Source organism: Exophiala spinifera, assembly GCF_000836115.1.
Source record: "Exophiala spinifera strain CBS 89968 unplaced genomic scaffold supercont1.2, whole genome shotgun sequence".
In the NCBI taxonomy this organism is placed as follows: domain Eukaryota; kingdom Fungi; phylum Ascomycota; class Eurotiomycetes; order Chaetothyriales; family Herpotrichiellaceae; genus Exophiala; species Exophiala spinifera.
In genome coordinates this window covers 2,314,806-2,333,865 of record NW_015622514.1, presented here as the reverse complement: position 1 = coordinate 2,333,865, position 19,060 = coordinate 2,314,806, and the positions used below count along the sequence as shown (strand labels likewise).

General features: G+C 52.2%; 7 protein-coding genes across 7 annotated transcripts; 4 read left to right on the top strand and 3 right to left on the bottom strand.

Moving 5' to 3' along the window:
- Positions 1–96: 96 nt before the first annotated feature.
- On the top strand, positions 97–1,419 carry PV08_03160 (uncharacterized protein; the record flags this gene model as incomplete). Its single annotated transcript, XM_016377517.1, has 1 exon — positions 97–1,419. One exon carries the CDS (start codon positions 97–99, stop codon positions 1,417–1,419), a length of 1,323 nt encoding a protein of 440 aa, XP_016239087.1.
- A 1,421-nt stretch (positions 1,420–2,840) lies between these two features.
- PV08_03159 (uncharacterized protein) lies at positions 2,841–3,780 on the top strand (the record flags this gene model as incomplete). The annotated part of the gene is made up of 2 exons (XM_016377516.1): positions 2,841–2,994; positions 3,062–3,780. The coding sequence occupies 2 exons, from the start codon at positions 2,841–2,843 to the stop codon at positions 3,778–3,780; spliced, it is 873 nt and encodes a 290-aa protein (XP_016239086.1).
- A 1,910-nt stretch (positions 3,781–5,690) lies between these two features.
- On the top strand, positions 5,691–6,764 carry PV08_03158 (uncharacterized protein; the record flags this gene model as incomplete). The annotated part of the gene is made up of 1 exon (XM_016377515.1): positions 5,691–6,764. One exon carries the CDS (start codon positions 5,691–5,693, stop codon positions 6,762–6,764), a length of 1,074 nt encoding a protein of 357 aa, XP_016239085.1.
- A 1,414-nt stretch (positions 6,765–8,178) lies between these two features.
- On the bottom strand, positions 8,179–10,929 carry PV08_03157 (uncharacterized protein; the record flags this gene model as incomplete). The annotated part of the gene is made up of 1 exon (XM_016377514.1): positions 8,179–10,929. The coding sequence occupies one exon, from the start codon at positions 10,927–10,929 to the stop codon at positions 8,179–8,181; it is 2,751 nt and encodes a 916-aa protein (XP_016239084.1).
- Positions 10,930–11,837: 908 nt separating this feature from the next.
- On the bottom strand, positions 11,838–13,088 carry PV08_03156 (uncharacterized protein; the record flags this gene model as incomplete). Its single annotated transcript, XM_016377513.1, has 1 exon — positions 11,838–13,088. One exon carries the CDS (start codon positions 13,086–13,088, stop codon positions 11,838–11,840), a length of 1,251 nt encoding a protein of 416 aa, XP_016239083.1.
- A 2,168-nt stretch (positions 13,089–15,256) lies between these two features.
- PV08_03155 (uncharacterized protein) lies at positions 15,257–16,147 on the bottom strand (the record flags this gene model as incomplete). Its single annotated transcript, XM_016377512.1, has 1 exon — positions 15,257–16,147. The coding sequence occupies one exon, from the start codon at positions 16,145–16,147 to the stop codon at positions 15,257–15,259; it is 891 nt and encodes a 296-aa protein (XP_016239082.1).
- Positions 16,148–16,365: 218 nt separating this feature from the next.
- PV08_03154 (uncharacterized protein) lies at positions 16,366–17,478 on the top strand (the record flags this gene model as incomplete). Its single annotated transcript, XM_016377511.1, has 1 exon — positions 16,366–17,478. The coding sequence occupies one exon, from the start codon at positions 16,366–16,368 to the stop codon at positions 17,476–17,478; it is 1,113 nt and encodes a 370-aa protein (XP_016239081.1).
- Between the last annotated feature and the right edge of the window lie 1,582 nt (positions 17,479–19,060).

Sequence of the window (19,060 nt, the reverse complement as noted above, 5' to 3'; positions counted from 1 at the left end):
CCGCCTCCATCGTCCACAAGAATTCGCATTGAGAACACCACATCCGCTTTGTTGCACGCCTCCTGTACTACGTGTATCCCCCGACCTGTTGGCGTCATGAACAGTCCTTTTGCTCGTCAGATCGGCTCCCGATTGAATCTTGGAAGCAAGACTCCTCGCGGCACTTTTTGCAATGCCTACCACAGCGCGGCCACCCCGAAGCCTCTGCGTCGGAAGCAGCAATGCAATATTTCTCGAATGCAGACTAGAACCGCCAAAACATACACCAGACCACCGAATCGATTCGAGAAGATGGTGATCGACGCCCGAGTGCAACACCCTATCCTCTTTCCTTTCCTTCTGATCGGTTGCTTCGGCTCGGTGTCGATGCTTTTGGTGATGGCATACAACGAGTACAAGAAAGATAAACTCCACACAACAGACTACCCCCCCGAGGTCGAGGAGAGACTACGTCTTGCCCTACACTACACACATATCCAGCCTGATCCAGAGGCGTCGGCGAAGTATTTCCTGCAGGCCATTCAAAAAGCAGAAGAGGCCGGCATGGATCCGTTCAAGCCCGATGCGTTAGGAATTCGGATACGCTTCTCGCAGATGTGGGAAAACTTTGGACATGTCAAGTCTGCAATCGAGATTCTCGATGGCATGATTAAGGATGTGGAGCAGAAACTGGCTGAGATCGATGAAGAACGGGCCGGAAGTCCGACCAAGGCAAGCGAAGAGGAGGATGCAATGAGGAGAACTCTTTTACGGGCGACTATCCAGGCAAAGGTCAAGGTGGCATCATTATATGAAAGCGACTATATGCAAGACCGGTCAATGGCTAAACAGGTCCTCTCCGATGCCGTTGGACTTGTGGTGAAGGAGACAAAAGACCCTCAGACGAATGGCTTCACCAATGACAATAGTGCAGGCATGACGACTGGCGAGATCGCCGCAATGCTTTCACAAATGGGCGATCTCTATGCTACCACTGGCGAGGAAGCCAATGCCTTGCAAGTCTACATGCTGACTCTGCAGCCTCTACGAGCCTCGTGCAACGGTACAAGATCCTGTAAAGAAGCCCAAGTGCTCAGCAACATTGCCTCAACGATGGATCTAGCACTCAAGAAACCGGATGCAAAGATCAATGGCAGACCCGCGACAAAGAATTCCTTAGATGCTGCCAGAAAAGCAGCCATCAACTGGGCAGACCAGGCTATTGCAACAACAGAGGCTGTCGAGCCCGAAAATCGAGACGATATCTGCGAGTTGGCTTCCCTATCCGCGCGGATGACTCGAGCAGACCTGCTGTTGGAGAGTGGCGACAAGGCCAAGTCGTATGAAGCCTTTTCGAATCTACTGCCAATTTTGAAAGAGAAGAATCTCCTGCCACTCATCCAGGTAGCGGAGGAGGGCCTGAAAAGAGCCACAGCTTGAGAGATTGGCCTCAGCGTTCTTGGCCTTTTTCATGAAACCTCACCTTCCTTCGCAACCTACATACCTGTAGAAATAAAATTAAAGGGCGTGATAAACGTCATGCGGGCAACGTGTCCCTCTCAGCCGGTTTGCGATTTGAGAAGTGCTTGCAAGGCGTACCTTGTGGTCCTAGGTACTGATTGAGCTTCAGTACAAGAAAAAACCCGTAAAGTCCACACTAGTCTTCGTATAGACGGGCCGAGGAATACGAAAGCCTCTTCTGTGTGAACCCGATGGCGAAGCGAGCTGTTGATGTGATTGATTTCCGATAGGACAATTGGAGATCACGTCAAAGACATAAACACGACTCCATCGTACCAGAGCCTTGTATCCACTGCGCAGACTCATTCAGGAGTAGTATTTCCCCTTTGAGCGACCAATACGGTGTGTCATCTTTCCGCCGCGTATGTCGGATCTTCTTCTGGGCTTATCTTGTCCCTGGGCACGTTGTCTCTGGTGGTCCGGCGGACCATGTCGTTTCTTCGTCCGAGTGGTTCGCAATGCCTCCGGTGGCCGGTTCCATCTCCAGCACGGGTGGTTTCAGGGCAACTGGCGTTTCATGAGCGACTCTCTGGCAGTATTGCTGGCCAACGTTCTGAGAAAGGCACATGCAAAAAGATCTCGCGAAGTCCCCCCTTCAGTATTGATAAAGCAGGGCTGTCTCTTCACGAGATGAGGACCGATGTCAACAAGAGCTTGGGACCTGTTTATTCTCACCAGAGGCACCGAGAAACTAGAGACAAGGCTAAAATTAGAGCCTTCCAGGATCTCCAACCGCACGCCAAACAGCCTCGCTACGACTCCTGATTGGTGCTCGCGTTCCTCGTCAATGAACTGTGGGTTACTGTACCTCTGCATGGCTTTGTCGATGGGTGCGTATGCAAAAAAAACCATGGGTACCTGAATGCACAAAATCGTGAACTCCGGAACGGAGCTTAGCGGGAACATTGCCCGTTAACACCAGATATGGCAGTTCTCCTTTCAGGGGAAAAGCTTGTCTCATGGCTGATGCAAAGAACGAACGTGCTGGCAGGACGCTATGCACTTTTTGAGTAATCGTCGCGAAATTCGACAACACGTTTATGCAAGACCATACCGAGGGAACTAGGCGCCAACCAACATTCTCCCCTGGCTGCTGATATATCTGCAGGATCTTCGCGCGGGCACAGCCTCAAACAAACATGGCCAGGCTGATTGACCTGCAAGATGTTGTGTCAGATATCAGGAGGGGCGGTTCCTTTCTCGACATCGTGGGAATAGAAGGATGGTATAAGAGCATGCGCTCCCGTTGCAGAGATACATATACACCCCCTTCGAAAGCCTACGACGATCCGTATCGATACTTGACTGATACCACTCATCTTTCTTAGCCAATTTCGAGAATGCCGGACAAAAACCCCTACCACAGCTATGTGCCCTCAGTCCCGGCTGCCATAATTGCGGCGCTGGTGTTTATTGTACTGAGCATAGGCCATACCTACCTGCTGATCCGATCGAGGAAATGGTTCGCCTCTGCAATCATCATTGGTGGTCTTTGTAGGTTCAGCAACTCCGCTGCCCTCCGCCAGGTAAAACATTTCGGACGGTCTGACCTTGTTCGCAGTTGAGGTTATCGGTTTCGCCGCACGGGCGTACAATCATTCTCATCTCGACGAGTCGGGTCCATTCATTATACAAACGCTTCTCATCCTGCTTGCACCGATCCTCTTCGCTGCTTCCGTCTACATGTTCCTAGGCCGCCTGATCAATGCCGCTGGAGGACAAAAATACTCCATCATCCGCACCACCTGGCTGACGAAGATCTTTGTTGTCGGCGATGTGTTGTGCTTCTTGATCCAGGCGGGTGGTGCTGGAATTTTGGTCAATGCCGACACGAAAGAGGAAAACGACAAAGCCTCCAACATTATTCTTGCTGGCCTGGCACTCCAAGTGCTCTTCTTCGCGCTCTTCGTCCTGGCAGCCGTTCTCTTTCATGTGCGGGCCAGATCCAGGGCACTGTGGCAGCACGCCGCGTCGTCAGGTCTCTATCTCGGTCGGGTGTTGGCGTCGCTCTATGCCGTTGGCGTCCTCATCACTTTACGAAACATTTACCGCTTTGCCGAATTTAAGGAAGGCCAGGATGGGTACCTTCTCGAACATGAGTGGCCAGTATATGCGTTCGACGCGGCTCTGATGGCCATAGTCATGGCCATCACGCTTTATTGGTACGGCGTGCCGTTGAATCCCAAGGGCGGGGAAGAGGGTTATCAACTGAACGACGAGGACTCGTACAACAACCAGTACCAAACTCCATATCAGAACACGTACCCAAACGCGAATTGAGGAAGAGAAGTAAAGAGAAGAGAAGAGAAGAGGAACAAAAGACATGAACCGATTTTGCTCTGACTGCTTGCAGCTGCGGCTGGCGGGTTTCAAATGACGCCAGACAGAGATAGTGGCTCATTTCGCTGTTCAAAATCCTGAACGAAGCTCTACGAGAATGTTACAATTGCCATAGTGGGAGAACCTTTGCTCCCAGACGGCGTCTGTCCTGATCGGCTCTAATGATGTGTTTAGCGGGATATTGTTGTGTACTATATATCACCGGCGTTCAGGTTCATTATCGGTAGACAGATTGACTGGAATAATAGATGGATAGATGGGCCACGCTTGATTTCTGGAAACTCGGCGCAGCCTCGCAAGACAGGTCCTGTAGATAGGTTTGCGAATGTTCTTCAGTCCAGGGTCCAGCATTCCTATATAGCCCACCATCTTCGTAGAAACGATATATCTAGATAACCTAGTCAAGTCGCGCGCGGAGCAGCTTACGGTAATCTTCCAGTTTTACTTGCAGTGCTGCTCTCCAAAGGCGCCTAGCTGTCCAAAGTGGTGCTTCTGTATATCGGGCTGGACAAAACGGCACTTGTCCGAGAGCGAATCATTGCTTCGGGAGTCATTGTCAGAGTGTAATTAATGGCTGTTTTGCGATCTGGCGATGCATAGTCATGGCGATTGCCCTCGTTGCCTACAGCTGATTGGTGAGCCCGAGTCGATCTCCACCACCGACTGTCGTCGCTGGCTTCGCCGCATCAGGCATAGCTTGCCAAGCACCACTTGGGCATGTCTACCATGACTTCGCGGCCAGCAGTTCGCTCTCTGTAACATGTATTCCTTTTTGATGCTTGTTCGCTTTCGAACACGGCTTGACGGCGCTTTGATGAGGTAACATGACAGTGCCTGGAGCAATGGCGGTGTCCACGCTGATCAGATGTCGACAAATGCTGACCTGGACCACTACATGATCATCTGAACTGGTTGATGATGCGTCTTTGGCTTTTGTCACCTCTCTAGCATCCTATTGATAAAGGACGATTTCTCTCCACGAAGTCATAATGAAGTGCTGCTTTGTCCAATTTGGGACACAAGGGAACGCCTTACTTCCCCGAATCTGTTCTTTCACTCCACCAACCACTCCGCGTGTTTGTCTACTGCTGCTGCAATAAGAAGAGAGACATGAACGCTCTACACCCTCACACGATACATCCACGGACTGGCCATGATGGAATAACGTACTACTTCTCGGAGGATATATCATATACCAACAGCGAGCTCTTGATCAATCACGATGAGAGGACGGTTGAGGATGCTATTCATGCCCCTCTGACCATCACGATGGAAGGAACTCGATTGTATCTTCGAGGATCGTCTTTTTATGCCAGTATTGTTTCCGGTCTGCTGTGGGATTGTTCGGGTATGGTATGCTCTTATTCTTCGACCTTGCACGTCTCTCCTTCAACAAATTGAACAAGTCCTGACTCAATAGGTTGCGATATGGCAGCCTTCTTCTACCGATCTCTACGTGGTAATACCACTGAGCTCCCGCACCAGCTTTCCTGCAGAGTGTTGACCGGACGCATGGCTATCAGCGCATCACTCGAGTCACCCACGCTCATGACAAAGCTTCCTTATCAAACAATGGGCCTTTTGTCCAGCAACCACAACGCCGATTGTCAGTCAAGAGAAACAAACACTTCACACAGCATACTGTAAATGACAAGGCGACATTGTATTGCCTTGTCACTATACCTCCTCACCGATGAGGCAGCGATAGAAAGGCCGTCGCTTGGCGCTTCTATGGTCGAGGATTTATTTGTCGCCGAAGAGACTTGTTTGCTGGGGTTTCCTGTACAAATTGCTTGACAACAAACATCAAACTTGTCTTCAGTCGGCGCAGGAGTTCTCTCAACGTAAATATGTCTCACTCTAGCAACGAAATTGAAGCGGCAGATGGACTGTTGTTGCTATCACAGGGGCAACAGGACCACTACTACGACGACGAAGAAACAGACGAGGAGACGGAGATGCGAGACGCCGCCAGAATCCTCGTCAGCATGAAAGACGCCGCCGGTCCAAATCCAATGCCGAATGTCGGTCCCACTCCCGCACCAGCGACCGCAGCCACAACGCCATCCACATGGTTCCATGACCTCCTAGCTCGACGTCCATTGAGTAAATTTGTGAGACTCGGACTGACCACGGCTTCCCTTGATGAGCGGGCCGAACTGCAGATCCAAGCTGTTCTTGAGGTCATGACGACTCGCAGCTGCGTGCAAGAGGCGATGTGGTATCTGGACGCCAACAGCTGGGACGAAGAGGCGGCGATTGAGCAGTACCAGGAAGACGAACAGAAGAGATCCACGACTCCGGGGCAAACATACCGCCAGTTGAACCAGCAGGCGAACACGGTGACGGCGGCGAACTTTAAACCGGACATGCTCACCTTCACCATCAGCGGAGTGTCAGAGTCAGGGCGACGGCGCATTGTGCGGTTCCCCGGCTGGGAGGCGTTCGACGTGAACGATGCAAATCAGCTGCGGGCGTTGAACCAGTGGAGGAACGACGCGTCGCGGATCTACGACGGACCTCCCGCGGTCCCGGACCATCTCCAGCGAACCCGGCACAGCGAGCACGAATTCCGCCTCATCCGCAACCAGTTCGCAGACCGGATCGACGATTTCAAGATGGACGCCCAGCCGCAGCACGGCAAGATGATCGCCTTCTACAACCAGGTTTTCCAGGGCCGGTACCTCCCCGGGGAGACCAACCCGTGCCTGGAGCGGAAGGGGAACTTTGTCGCGTCGTACATGCATCGCAAGTTCAAATCCAAGAACCCAAACGGGGCCGGGAAGGCTCTGGGCAACTACGAGACCGCGCTCGTGATCCAGGGCCTGCGACGACAGGAACAGAGAGACTACGATGCCCGACGAAGAACCGGCGACGAGACCGAGAGTGAGCCGTCGTCTGTGGATGAGATGGACGTTGATTGAAAAGGAACATCGAATGGTGGGGACGTGGAGAGGAAGTCGTGAATAATGACTGTCGGTCGAGCAGCCAATCCGACGCTGGGCGTTGGTGAAGGTAAGAAGACGTCTATCGGTGCCTCATCTGCAAATGACAGCGGGAGGGGGGCTGATGGACGAGGGTGAAGTCTAGAAGAATGTAAGTGCAACCTTGAGATTTGTTGATGATCTTATATCTTTTGGAAGGGGCTGATGGTCGTTTCTGTTAGTGCTATAAACAGAACATATCTGGTTTCTTTCTGACGGATTTTTTTCCCTTTTTGAACTCTTTTGCTTGAATGGTCCGTTTCTATTTCTTTTTGACTCTTCTGGTTGTATGACCTGTTGACTTAGTACTACTTTCTACTGATTGCGCATGTTCCATAAAACTACCTCGATACAATGTCATATCCTCTTCCGACATACATGATTACCAAGCATGTCTGGTCATCATGAACAAACCATCGTCGAGCCCGACCAAATCGTTCGACAGCAACGCCGCGGAAGAAGAGAGGGATGGCTTCATAGTGGGAACCCCTGGGTTCTGCAAATGGACATGTTCACATATCGGACCGACTCCCGTTACCCATTACCGTTACTCACGATGCCAGATGGTTATCTGCGACACCTCACCAGGACCTGAAGCCAGACCACCATACCCCAAGGTCCACTATACTCCAGCACGGTCAGCAGATGTCGTCGATGAGGCGTTCAATGACACCATCGGGAGATTACTAGATATCACTCTGTTGGTCCTTGTCTTGTGAGCATCAACCTCACCGGGCCGGTACGGAGGGTGAGTGCACACATGACTACATACTACTCGGGGCGTGCACCTGCGTCGGCGTCGGACGATGTCACTGCTGCTGCTGCTGCAGGAGTGGGAGAAGGGGGAGCGACCGAGCCACGCACCAGAGTCGACGAAGTCAGAGACATCATGAGATATGAACTCGATTCTCCCTGTGGGGTGGGGGGGGAAAGGGCAAAAGCTCGTCCCGGATATCACAAGATATGACCGACTACAGGATGGAGCCAGGCAAGAATGTTTCAAAATATCACTCCATCACTCCATCGCTCCGCCACACGCGACTCGACTCGACATCTGAGACATTCCACTCTTGGTCACTCGGCCGTGTAACAATACATCCTTGACGATATACAGAGCTTCCCGAAACGTGCCTATACATTCGGACACATCTGCAACTTTCTTTCATGATACATACTTACGCAACAACAGTGAAGCGAAGGGTTGGTTATGGCTGCAAGACAAATCACACTAGCCATGATTTATGGCCAGTTTGGCCGTGCCATTTCAAATCTGGTCAAGCCCTTATGCAGCATATGGTAAGATCTGCGAACAACACTCATACTGAACAATCATCTCTCCTCTGTACCACGTCATTCATTCAACCCGTGCTCCTGGCATATGGTCAGCACTTTGGACCTCTTGATCTGAGTCAGTATCACTGCCCGTGCTCAGCCATGCCACCAAAGTATTCGCTACCCTTTGGGTGTTAGGGTGCGAAGGACCGAGTACCTTCTCCATCATTTCTCTGCAGGAAGTCATCAGCTGGGTAGCTTTCTCATCATGGCCTTGGTCTTTGAGCGTGTGGGCCAGGTTATTCATACTGGTCAGCGTGTCGGGATGCTTCGGCCCTAGCACTCTTGAACATATATCTAATCCTTTGGTCTGCAGAACTTCTGCATCCTTCCATCGACCTTGATTCGAGTACGTCGCGGCCAGGTTAGCCATGCCGGTCAGCGTGTCGGGATGCTCCGGCCCTAGCACTCTTGAACATATATCTAATTCTTTGGTCTGCAGAACTTCTGCGTCCTTCCATCGACCCTGATGCAAGTATGTCATGGCCAGGTTAGCCATGCTGGTCAGCGTCGAGGGATCCTCTGCCCCAACTACTTCCTTCAGTCTCTGGAGAGCCTGCTGAAGGTACTTCTCTGCTGTACGGTGATCACCCTCCCAGTTCAATGCCTCGCCAAGGTAATTGTAGGCCCGTAATGTCTCCTTATCGGACGATCCCAACGTGCGCTCCCTCCAATGCACTACAGCGGCATGTGCGTTCACAGCTTCACTGTACTTGCCATCGGCAAAGAGACACCGACCCATCTTTTGGAGGAGCTTGTACTGCTCAGGTAGATCTTCAATCAAGCTATCTCCACAGAGTCTCTGAGCGTGCGGCAAATAAGCCGTCCAAACATCTTTGTACTGATGGTCTCCCGCAGGAAACAGCTCGGCGAGTCGTGCAACACTGGACCTCTTCCAATCACCAAGGGTACCTTCTTTCCTCAGCCAATTTCGTGCAGCAAGATGTACTAGGCGGTGCATGTCATAGAACGACTCATGGTTCATCCCGCCTTTGCTTCCTGTCTGCTTCGTCACAAAGGAATAGCTCTTCAGCGTGGCAAGAGCTTCAACAGCATCCTTCCTTGAGTCGACCTCCGGCAGTAGAGACTCTGGAATATTCTTTTCATGAAGGCAAGCCATGGAACTGAGAAACCGCGCAGCTAATGGGTGGTATGCGCGAATATGATTGAACGAGATGAGCCAGGTGGTGGCGACCGGATTGCGGGCACTAGAATATCGAGATCGATCGCCGAAATCTTCGCTGAGTAACCTGATCAGTTCTTCTTCAGGTGCATTCATGAGTTCCAGGTAAGTCTTTAAAGGTTCTTGAGTCATATTCATGTAAGAGGCAGCCTGGAAGATGGCCAGTGGGAGGTAAGTTAGTTTGTCAAGCAAGACGGAAGTGTCGTTCTCATCCGCGGCCATGTCTGGTTTCTCCAAAGCATTTCTAAACATTGTCCTCGCTTCATCCAGTGACATCGCCCGCAATTTGGTCACCTCTTTTCCTGCAAGGTGGCTAGCCACCCATCGGGATCGGGTGGTGATGATGGTGGCGCCATTAGTTGGGTTTGGTAACCATTCCGCGAGTGTGGAGTTCTCATCGGTGGGATCCGATCTCTTTCCCCATAATGCCTCATCGTCGGCGCTATCGAGGATCAAGAGCCATCTGTCCTGTGAAGAATTGTTAAGCCGTTGCATAACTAGCGTTTTGACGTCGGCGCTGGCGGCTTCAATCCCCGGAATTTTGAGCTGCTTCCCGATCTCGAGCATATCCCTTTCAAATGTAAACCGATCTGTGGCTTCGATCCAGAAAAGCGAATACTGTGGGTGATCTGAACGGATTTGGTAGACTAGCTCCAGCGCCAAACGACTTTTGCCAACGCCTCCTAAACCGAGGATGGATACGATTTGGCTGCTGCCGAATTCCTCAATCTTTCCTTGGAGATGATGCAGTTCATCTGTACGGCCAACAAATTCTGATGTTTGGCGAAAAGGGACATGCCATATCGGGCCAGTATCATTGGCACTGGATACCTTGCTCGAATCGACCTTACTCCCCGACCCCCGATCGATCTCGCCTTGCAGTCGAATGAAAGCGTTCTCTCCTTCGCCGTACATCGGAGGCATAAACACGCTAAAAATCCCCAGTAGGCAATATGCCTTGTCTTCCTTTCTTTTGGTGTTCCGTTTCGCTGCCCATCGCATCCGCTCCTCCACACTGAACGTAAGTAAAGGAACGCCGCGGAGCGCAGTGAGGGGAATCTGGGTCGCCTCGTGGATCAACCGCTCCAGCGTGTGTTTATCACCAAGCCATGCTCCTCTTCGGGCAAAGAACTCTACTGACTTCGGAGCAAGGAGTTCTTGAAGCGTCCATCCCCGTGTAAACCACCGGCTCTTCCGAAAGTCTGCTTCCCATGTTCGCTCGGTTTGAAGGTTGTCGTCAACCAGCCCCACCAAAACATCCTCGAGATATACGTAGCACTTTTCCGCGCTACGGTACCAGGCATACATCGAGATAATAGCTTCTGCGAGTTCGGTATGATTGGCTTTGTCGATACAGCATGTGTCCACCCAGAAATAATGCAGGTTGTCTTTCTGGGCTTGTTCTCCACATAACCGAATCTTTTCATACCCGGCCTTGCTCTTGCCAGATCCATCTTTCAGATCTTGAAAGGTGACTTCTTCATCATCTGCTCCCCACGTATGGGAAAGGATCGCGTAGCGTGGAATGTCGTCGATCAAGTCTTTGGTCAGGCTCAGCTCACCATGAGCGTCGAATTTCAAAAGTCGCATATCGTCTGAACCTCAGGTCTCAGGACAGGTTGAGGGGCATCTGCTGTACAGAGAGGAGCATTATCGCTCGCATTACTGACAAATGCTTGTTGCCTGTTGATAGATTTTTCTTTTCTCCTAGAGTATGTCAGGTTCACGAGGGCTGTCGCACCCAGAGCGGAGTTCGATCCGGACGTGGTCTGCAGCCCGAGTGGTTGCCTCCTGACTTGGGTTGAGAGAGGACAACCGCGAGTCTGCAGCCGGGATACAATAGGTAGCTCAAGCCGTGGCCACAGCAGCCCAGTTGGACATGGGAGTCCATGTTGAAGAGTGTTCGATCAGGCTGAAGAGCGGAATGGAGTAAATTAGCAGGTGTGTCACTGGAGGGCAACCTCCAAATTATCATGTGACTAAATTGTTGTGATAGAGTTGATCGGCCCGTGGGGGCCACCAAAGTTGACTCCGTACTCCGTATGGGGGGGTGTCTCAATTGCGGTCTGCCAGAATACGGAAGTCTTACATGAAGTTATTGTCGTACAAATGAAAATACTCTTCGGTTTCGTCTTGAGGAATACCATGATCATGTTTCTATTCCAAGATTCCTACTCGTATGCTTCTAAAATTACCATGAAAATTATCAATACCAAGTATATACAAAACTCAATTACTACACTATTTGTCTCCCGCCTTTTCGCATTCAAATGCCATCGCTATGCAACCAAGAGGTATGCAATCAGTACTGTGCCACCGCTATGCTATGCTGTGAGATGATATGCCAATGCCAATGCCATGCTATGCCAAAAAAAACCAATAAGGAAACTCGTCAAGGATAGTCGGTGGGTCGGGAAGTAATTAAGTGAATCAGTAAACAGGGGTTGGAGAGCTTTTGTTCAAAGGAGGAATTTTCGAGGTCGCACACTAGCGTCCTTTTACCACACTGTCGTAGCGCTGGTGGTCGAGACTGGAGCAGATGTGGTAGTGACTGCGGATGTGGTTGTCACTGCTGGCGTGGTAGTTGTGGCTGCCGACGTAGTGCTCGTGGTCACTGGTGCACTTGTCGAAGTTGTGGAAGTTGTAGGGGCGCTGGATGTGGTGGTAGAGGCGGATGTGGTGGATGCAGAGGTGGTCGTCGAAGCAGAGGTGGATGATGCGGATGTGGTTGTTGAAGCAGAGGTGCTGGATGCGGATGTGGTGGTGCAAGAAGTGGATGTGGTTGACGCAGACGTGGTGGTCGAGACAGAAGAAGAAGACGTGGTCAAAGTGCTAGAAGCAGATGTCGTGGTTGTAGACTTGTGATGCTTCTTCGTGGTGGTGCTTGTGCTGGTGGATGTCGGGGCCGCAGTGGTCGTTGGCTTCTGGGTAGACGTGACGACAGTGGTGAGCGTGGTCGTGGTTGGTGCAGGAGGGTTTGGAATGGCGATTGTGCAGGTGATACCCCAGACATCAATGTAAGTGATGGTCTGGCAGTGGTTGCATTGTGCTGGTGGGTAGTAAGTTCCAGAACCGCCATTGCTAGGAGGCTGGGTCACGGTCACAGTCACGGTCTTGGTCACTGCAGGAGGGCAGACAGGAGCTGTCGTGATTTGGGCGGGAGGAGTTGAAGTTGGCTTTGGGTGCCATGGAGTTGTGATAGGGTAGCATGTGGTGGTGGTGTAGGTCTCGGCAGTGACCCAGGTCGTGTAAATTGTGGTTGCGCCTTGAGTCGCCACCGGGGTAGAGCATGGAACAAATTTGGTCTTTGTAATCCATTCCGTGGTGGTGATGGTGGTCCAAATCGTCGCAGGGGTGGTTGTGGTTGCAGGAACGCTGGTTGTGGTTGTGGCAACGCTTGTGGTCGTTGTCTTGTGCGGTTTCTTGGTCGTCGTGCTCGAAGTGGAGGCGGTTGTCGAGGTTGTCGGCTTCAACGATGTCGTGGTGCACGAAGTCGAGCTCGTCGTTGGGACTGAGCTGGTGGAGGTGCTGGAGCTATGCGACTTTGTGGAGCAGGATGTTGAGCTCGAGGTGCTGGTGCTCACGCTGCTGGTTGAAGCACTCGTCGTCGTCGTCGACACCAATGTGGTGCTGCTCGACAGAGAAGTCGTGCTCGTGGTGGTTGAGTTGCTTCCCCATCCTTGGGCATAAGGATGTGCAAGGGAACTGCCCGTGAGGGCTGCAACGAGCAAGATGATCGGAGAACGCATTTTGCTGGTGGAGAGGGTCGATGTGTCAAGGGTAAGATGTGTAGAGGTGGTAAGTGTAGTTCAGGGAGATGTGTATTGGGCTGGAGCGAATGTATAAGGAGTAACGAGTGTCCTTGTGCAATCAGCGAGTGTAGATTGTGTTGTTGGTTGTTTGTATGCTTTGATGATGATGATGATGGAAAGAATAAAACCTCTGGAGCCTGAGAGACTTGGAATTACTTATACCTGTATCGATGGTTCTCGAAATAGATTGAGACATGGCTAGACTGACTGTTGGATGATGCACAGATTGAGCGTAGTATCTGCTCGTGGTGGACATGGTATTGGCCATGCTACCGTCACTGGTGGTGTGCACAAGGCTAGACAATCGAGGGTCTCGCGACCTGAGAAGGCTGTGCCTTGCAGTTGCAGTCATGCGAGGAAAAATGGGAAAATGGCGCACAGTGCATGTAAGTGGCTGAGCTAGACCGAGTAGAGAAGGAGAGACACGCTGCTTCAACGACGGCATAGCAAGCAAGTCCTGTGATTCCGCTAAAAAACCACCCAGGCTCGCATGGCTAAAGGCGGCGGGGTTACCTCTGCCGCATCTCAGCTTCTGGCCACTCACTATTTTTAGGGCCGGCCAAAGCTAAAGCCACCTGTGGCGTCGAGGAAGACACCTGGAGAGACCCAGAAAACACCCAGAGAGAGACATCTGAAGCTACCCTGCCATACGGCTCTCCCGGCCACTTGGACCACGTTACCTTGAAGCGCGGTGGGGTTTGCCATGGTCTTTCGATGACGCTCTTGCGGCAGCTTCAACTCCCACCCTTCCAGCTTGGCCATTGTCTGTCTCGGCGTTTTACAGAAGCACAAGCCTCTAACAATAGATTCAATAGATTTCGCATCGGATCACCTGTGGATGTTTCCAAAGTACGTTTTTCATGCGAGGCCGAGATCGAGCTGGCCTGTCCACACTAGGCGGGTTCATCCAAACCTTGTCGTAGACTCTACACTGCAACAGTCCAATGCCAAATCCACATCTCAAATTCATACACTAGATTTGCCGCAAACGGGTTTCGTGGATTACCAAGATTTCCTAAGCAGGCGAAAGATGAGAACCTTTCTAAACCGTCCCATTCTATGTCCTAGGTAATCAAAGTCTAACCCATAACAGAGGAACGACAGCCTCGTGCATGAGGTACAAATCCACAGCGAATGACCAGAACTCGATAGTGTGTCTCAGTATCCGCAAAGACCTAATTTAGACATGCTCTGGATCTCATGTCATGTCACCGCCGGCCCATGCGATTGATCCAATTCATAGCAGTGACATGATTCCCCAATTACTATTCGCCTTGTGTCTCGGTATTCATATCTAGTCATCTTCATGAGAAGCCAACCGAAGTTCAAAGAGTCTCGTTCTCTACTTGAGAAAGAACGGTGCTCATTGAAAGGCTCGCCACTGAGTGGAGTGCAAACAGTCAGGTGGACGGCAGTCGCTGACTGTAGCAAGAAAACTGTCCTTGGATGCTCAGGTGCCGGCAGCCCACACTGTGGGCTGGTCTGGGGTGGTCAGTGACTGCTGGATATCATCTTCTGAGACAGAGCCGTGACAGTCACACCATGTCCCGCCCTGGCAACCTCCTCCAAAGTATGAGTCGCCATGTTCGGCTCATTCGCAAACATGTTGATGATTTAGGGTGAGAACTCCGGCTGTTCCATTAATAGCAGTTGATGTGCAGTAAAGACTTTCGTGAAAGTCCCTTCGATTCTCATGTGGGTAATCTGAACTGGAATAACGAAAGTTACTTCCATCGCAAATCACCAAGTTCTCCAGTCGTGGACGGTGGCGTGGCATTCGCAGTCACACAGCGACCGAGGGTCCTGGACGAGTCGACGCCTCTCTAAGAATAACTCAGCATGTGGTCATGAAAGTCAACATGAAGAAGATACACCAGAACTGAACTTCAGACAAAATAGAGAAGATGTTTGTTGGCTGGTTTTGTAGGCATTGCACCGAAAGCCCAGAGTTGAAGTCATGAGATCCAACCACTGAACCCGAGTGCTTCTCTGGCCCCAGCGGCCTCATCATACGTAAGGAGATGTAAAATGATAGACTGACCTTGTGTTCGCGTCAACTCCTCCTCTAAACCGAACAAGTAAAAGACTTCCGGCGCAGACGTGGTTCAACCCTGAGGTTTGGCCCTTCGTTGTCTCATCTCCTCCACCTTCCTCTTATCCTCTTCAAACTTCTTCAACATCTCCGCGTGCTCCTCTTTCCTCTTCTCGCGCATCTGGAACCGGTAAAAATCTTCCAGGCCCTTGTTCTTCTCCTTCTGTCGCTCTGCAAGTGCCTTGGCCTCGTCACTTCGAACAGCGCCTCTGGATGCTCTGGTAACAGTGATAAAACCGTCTTCATCCGGCTCTTGTCGTTTTCGAGCATTCTCCCGACTTCGTGCCTCCTCCATCTGTGCATACGCCGTCATGAAGCCATTGACCGACCGGAGCAGCTCCTTCCTTGACGGGTACTGAAGGTGCTTGTGATGGGAGTATCTTGTCATGCCTAAGCGAGGCACGCCCCTGGTCGTGCTACTGTTCCATTCCAGAGCTGCACCCGATTTTGCGGCTCGTTTCGCGCCCTTGAGAGCGAGTTGCATGCTGGCCCGGTCCACAAACACCACGATTGCCGTCGAGCCCGTTTGGTGAATTTCTGAGTCAAAGGCTTTCGGTAGAGAGTATGCATCCAAACCAGCCTCGAGTTCTTCCGCAGTCATTCTCTTCCTTTTGCGACTTGACATCGGACCAGCTGCAGATTTCCCAGGGACGGTTTCGGAGAAGTGGACCGCTTCAACGCGTCCACCTTCTAGTTGGGTTGTGAATAGATGTCTAAGGGCCTGCGTCGTTGTCGATATGGGAATGTTCACTAGAAACAGAGATCTTTGGGCATCGTCGTCTGAGATTTTAGGATCGTGAGGCTTGACGTATAAGTAGTGTAGTACATTTTCCGGCAATCCCTCGACGGATGGGAGTTTCAGCGGCAGAGCCACACAGCCGCCAACCTCTCGCGGTGGTCCCATATTAAGGAGGTCTCGTTCACTGTCGTGGACCGCAGAAAGATACGAGATCGCCGGACATTTTTTTGTCGGACGAAAGAATCAAGAATCACTCCGCAGCCTCGGACGATCTAACTCCGAGCCTCTTGGCGCTTAACTCCGGCGTACAGCAAATCTTCCTGGCGTGCGACACGATTGACCTCAACCAAGCCACTTATATCTGCGACGGCAGAGACATCACCATGAGGACGCACGCTGTTCGAATAGCTCGCAACTTGAGGGGCCAGCATTCATATCTATCGCCTCGCACCCGACTTCTCTCCACGACGGTGTCCCAGTTCGCAAACGCCCTCCCCATCACCGCCACTGGTCCTCCCCCAGACCCTCCCACGCCGGCTTCAGGTCCGTACTCAGACAAGGTCACGGAACGTCGCCGCAAAGCAGCACTCTTGCAAGCAGGCAAGGATATCCGGGCCTCGCAGTCACCATCGTCGAGCAAGAAGTCGCCTCTGAAGAAGCGTTTCTGGAAAGATGTACACATCCGAGAGTCCCCCGCCGGGCTCGAAGTGCATCTCGACGGACGACCAGTCCGGACGCCGTCGAAAGCCATTCTCACCGTCCCCAAGTCTAAGCCGCACCTCGCGCACGCCATCGCCATAGAATGGGACATGCTCGAGTCCGCACAGCAGGCCCTCAAGAACCACAACATCCCCATGACGTCGACGACGGCACGGGCACAGGACATTGTCGAGTCCGAGGCCAGGGGGGACCACACGATCCGAAACGAGATCATCGCCGTCATGATGCGATACCTCGACACGGACACGCTGCTGTGCTGGGCGCCGGAGCAGCCGTTCGACGACGGGCTGGACATGGAGCGGACGACGACCCAGAACAACAAAAAGGAGACGCTGCGGGAACGGCAGATCCGGACGGCGAAGCCGATCCTCGCGTTCCTCAACACCTCCGTCTGGCCCGGGGTCGAGATCAGGCCGGTGCTCGACGAGGGGAGCATCATGCCCGTCAAGCAGTCCGAGGTCACGAGGAGCGTGATCGAGGGCTGGATGGCCGGCCTGCCGGCCTTCGAGCTCGCGGCGCTGGAGAGGGCCGTCCTCGCGACGAAGAGTCTCCTGGTCGGCACGAGGCTTTTGATCGAGTGGAGCGACGAGTTCCGGGACCTCCAGCGCGCCGCGGACGCCAGGTTCGGCATCGAAGAGGCGGCTGAAGCCGCCACGTTGGAGGTCCGCTGGCAGACGGCCATGTGGGGAGAGGTCGACGACACTCACGACGTCGACAAAGAGGACATACGACGGCAACTGGGCAGTGCGATCCTCCTCGTCATCGGGAGTCGGTAGACAGAAGAGACGACACAGCCTCTTTCTTTTTGCCCCCATGTAGAAGGTGGTCTAATACTTGAAACATCTAGCTGGGCGTGCCCGGACGCTGCACCCTGCTTGCGCATCCGTATCTTGTATCGAGTACAGACATACATGTAGTTTCTAGCTGTTCTATAACTTAGATGCAGGTATGTCTTGGAGAAACAAATTCTCCAGAGCTTTCAGTGCCTGGCCGAGACACAGTCGGTCTGTCTTTATCTCGAGCATGGGCTCGCTACGATACAGCGGAGGGAGCAAGAGGGCGAACACAAGTGACGTTCACCTCCTCAACTCAATGGCAACATCACATTGCTCTAGCCAAGCGCCAAAACGCATTCGATGATGCAGCAACCTCAAGAATCTCCCTTCGTTGGAAGGAAGCTTCTGTTTCCTTTCCAGCAGCCCCTTTGAGAGCGCCGTCTCGCTCTTCATGCTGGATCCTGCCATCGGGTACACAATACGATAGTCCTATCCTGCGAGACCGGAGACGCGTCTTGCGTTGTCCGGGGTTACTTGGGCTCCCGAGACAGCCGCGCACCGGGTCCTGAAGGCGTAGCCATCATCCGTAGAGACCCATAAGGGACATGCTTGGCTTGAACAGCAGTGCCTTCAGTACGCACATTCACGCCACTGGGCTCGCGTCCAGTATCATGGCACGGCACGGCACAAGTCACCTGCGAGGACAACTCTGCAGTGGTTGCCCGCTGCGCCAAGTGGGTGCGTCGCATTCGCTGATCCATCCATTTCCAAGCACGTTTTGCTTCCCTCAGACATTCTTGCGTCAAGGGCCCGTAACCGCGAAACCCTCGCCGGGAATCGCCCATGTCGGATACATCCTCGAAGAAAACAAGGCGCCACGGTGCGAGTCCTCTCGATATATGTACTCTTGCACAAGGAATTGTACTTTGATGGCCTGTCGAACGAACGAGGAACCCGAAAAGATGACGGCGTCGTCGCTGACATCCATGGAAAAGGAGAGAGAGATTGCTGTTCTTTTGATCCTATGCCATCGGAGCTGACCATCAAGTCCTTCGGGATGGCGCTGCCTTCTTCTTTGAGCATAAGAGCAGGCCTACGCCAGATATGTCCGTATTGAACAATACCTAGACGCCCTGCTCGAGAGCCTTTACCAGCATAGACCACAGAAAGTCTGATCGCAGTACGAAAAAAGCTGCCTTCCTGCCGGACGTTTCTTCCAAAGCCAACGGTTCCTCAGTGGACCAAGCACCTCGCCTCCATCCCCGCCGCTCTTCGGTCCAACATTGGTGATATCTGTGGGTCATTCTTCTTGAGTCCTCATGGCATTTGGTTGCAGTTGAATCCCTGTACCTCTTTCATTTGCAAATACCACTTGGGTATTCCGTTCGCAGATGGTGACGACAAAGCGATATTGTGCAAAGGCAACCGCTGTTACAAGCCTTCCCGCAAAGTTGGGGGCCATGTTCACGGAAACCCGTATCGTGGAGTTTTTTTTTGTTTTTCTGAAAGTACACCCGTTTCTGTGCTTTGCACCAATCAACAATGCTGTTGTGATGATGGGACCTCTCTGTCCGAACTTGTA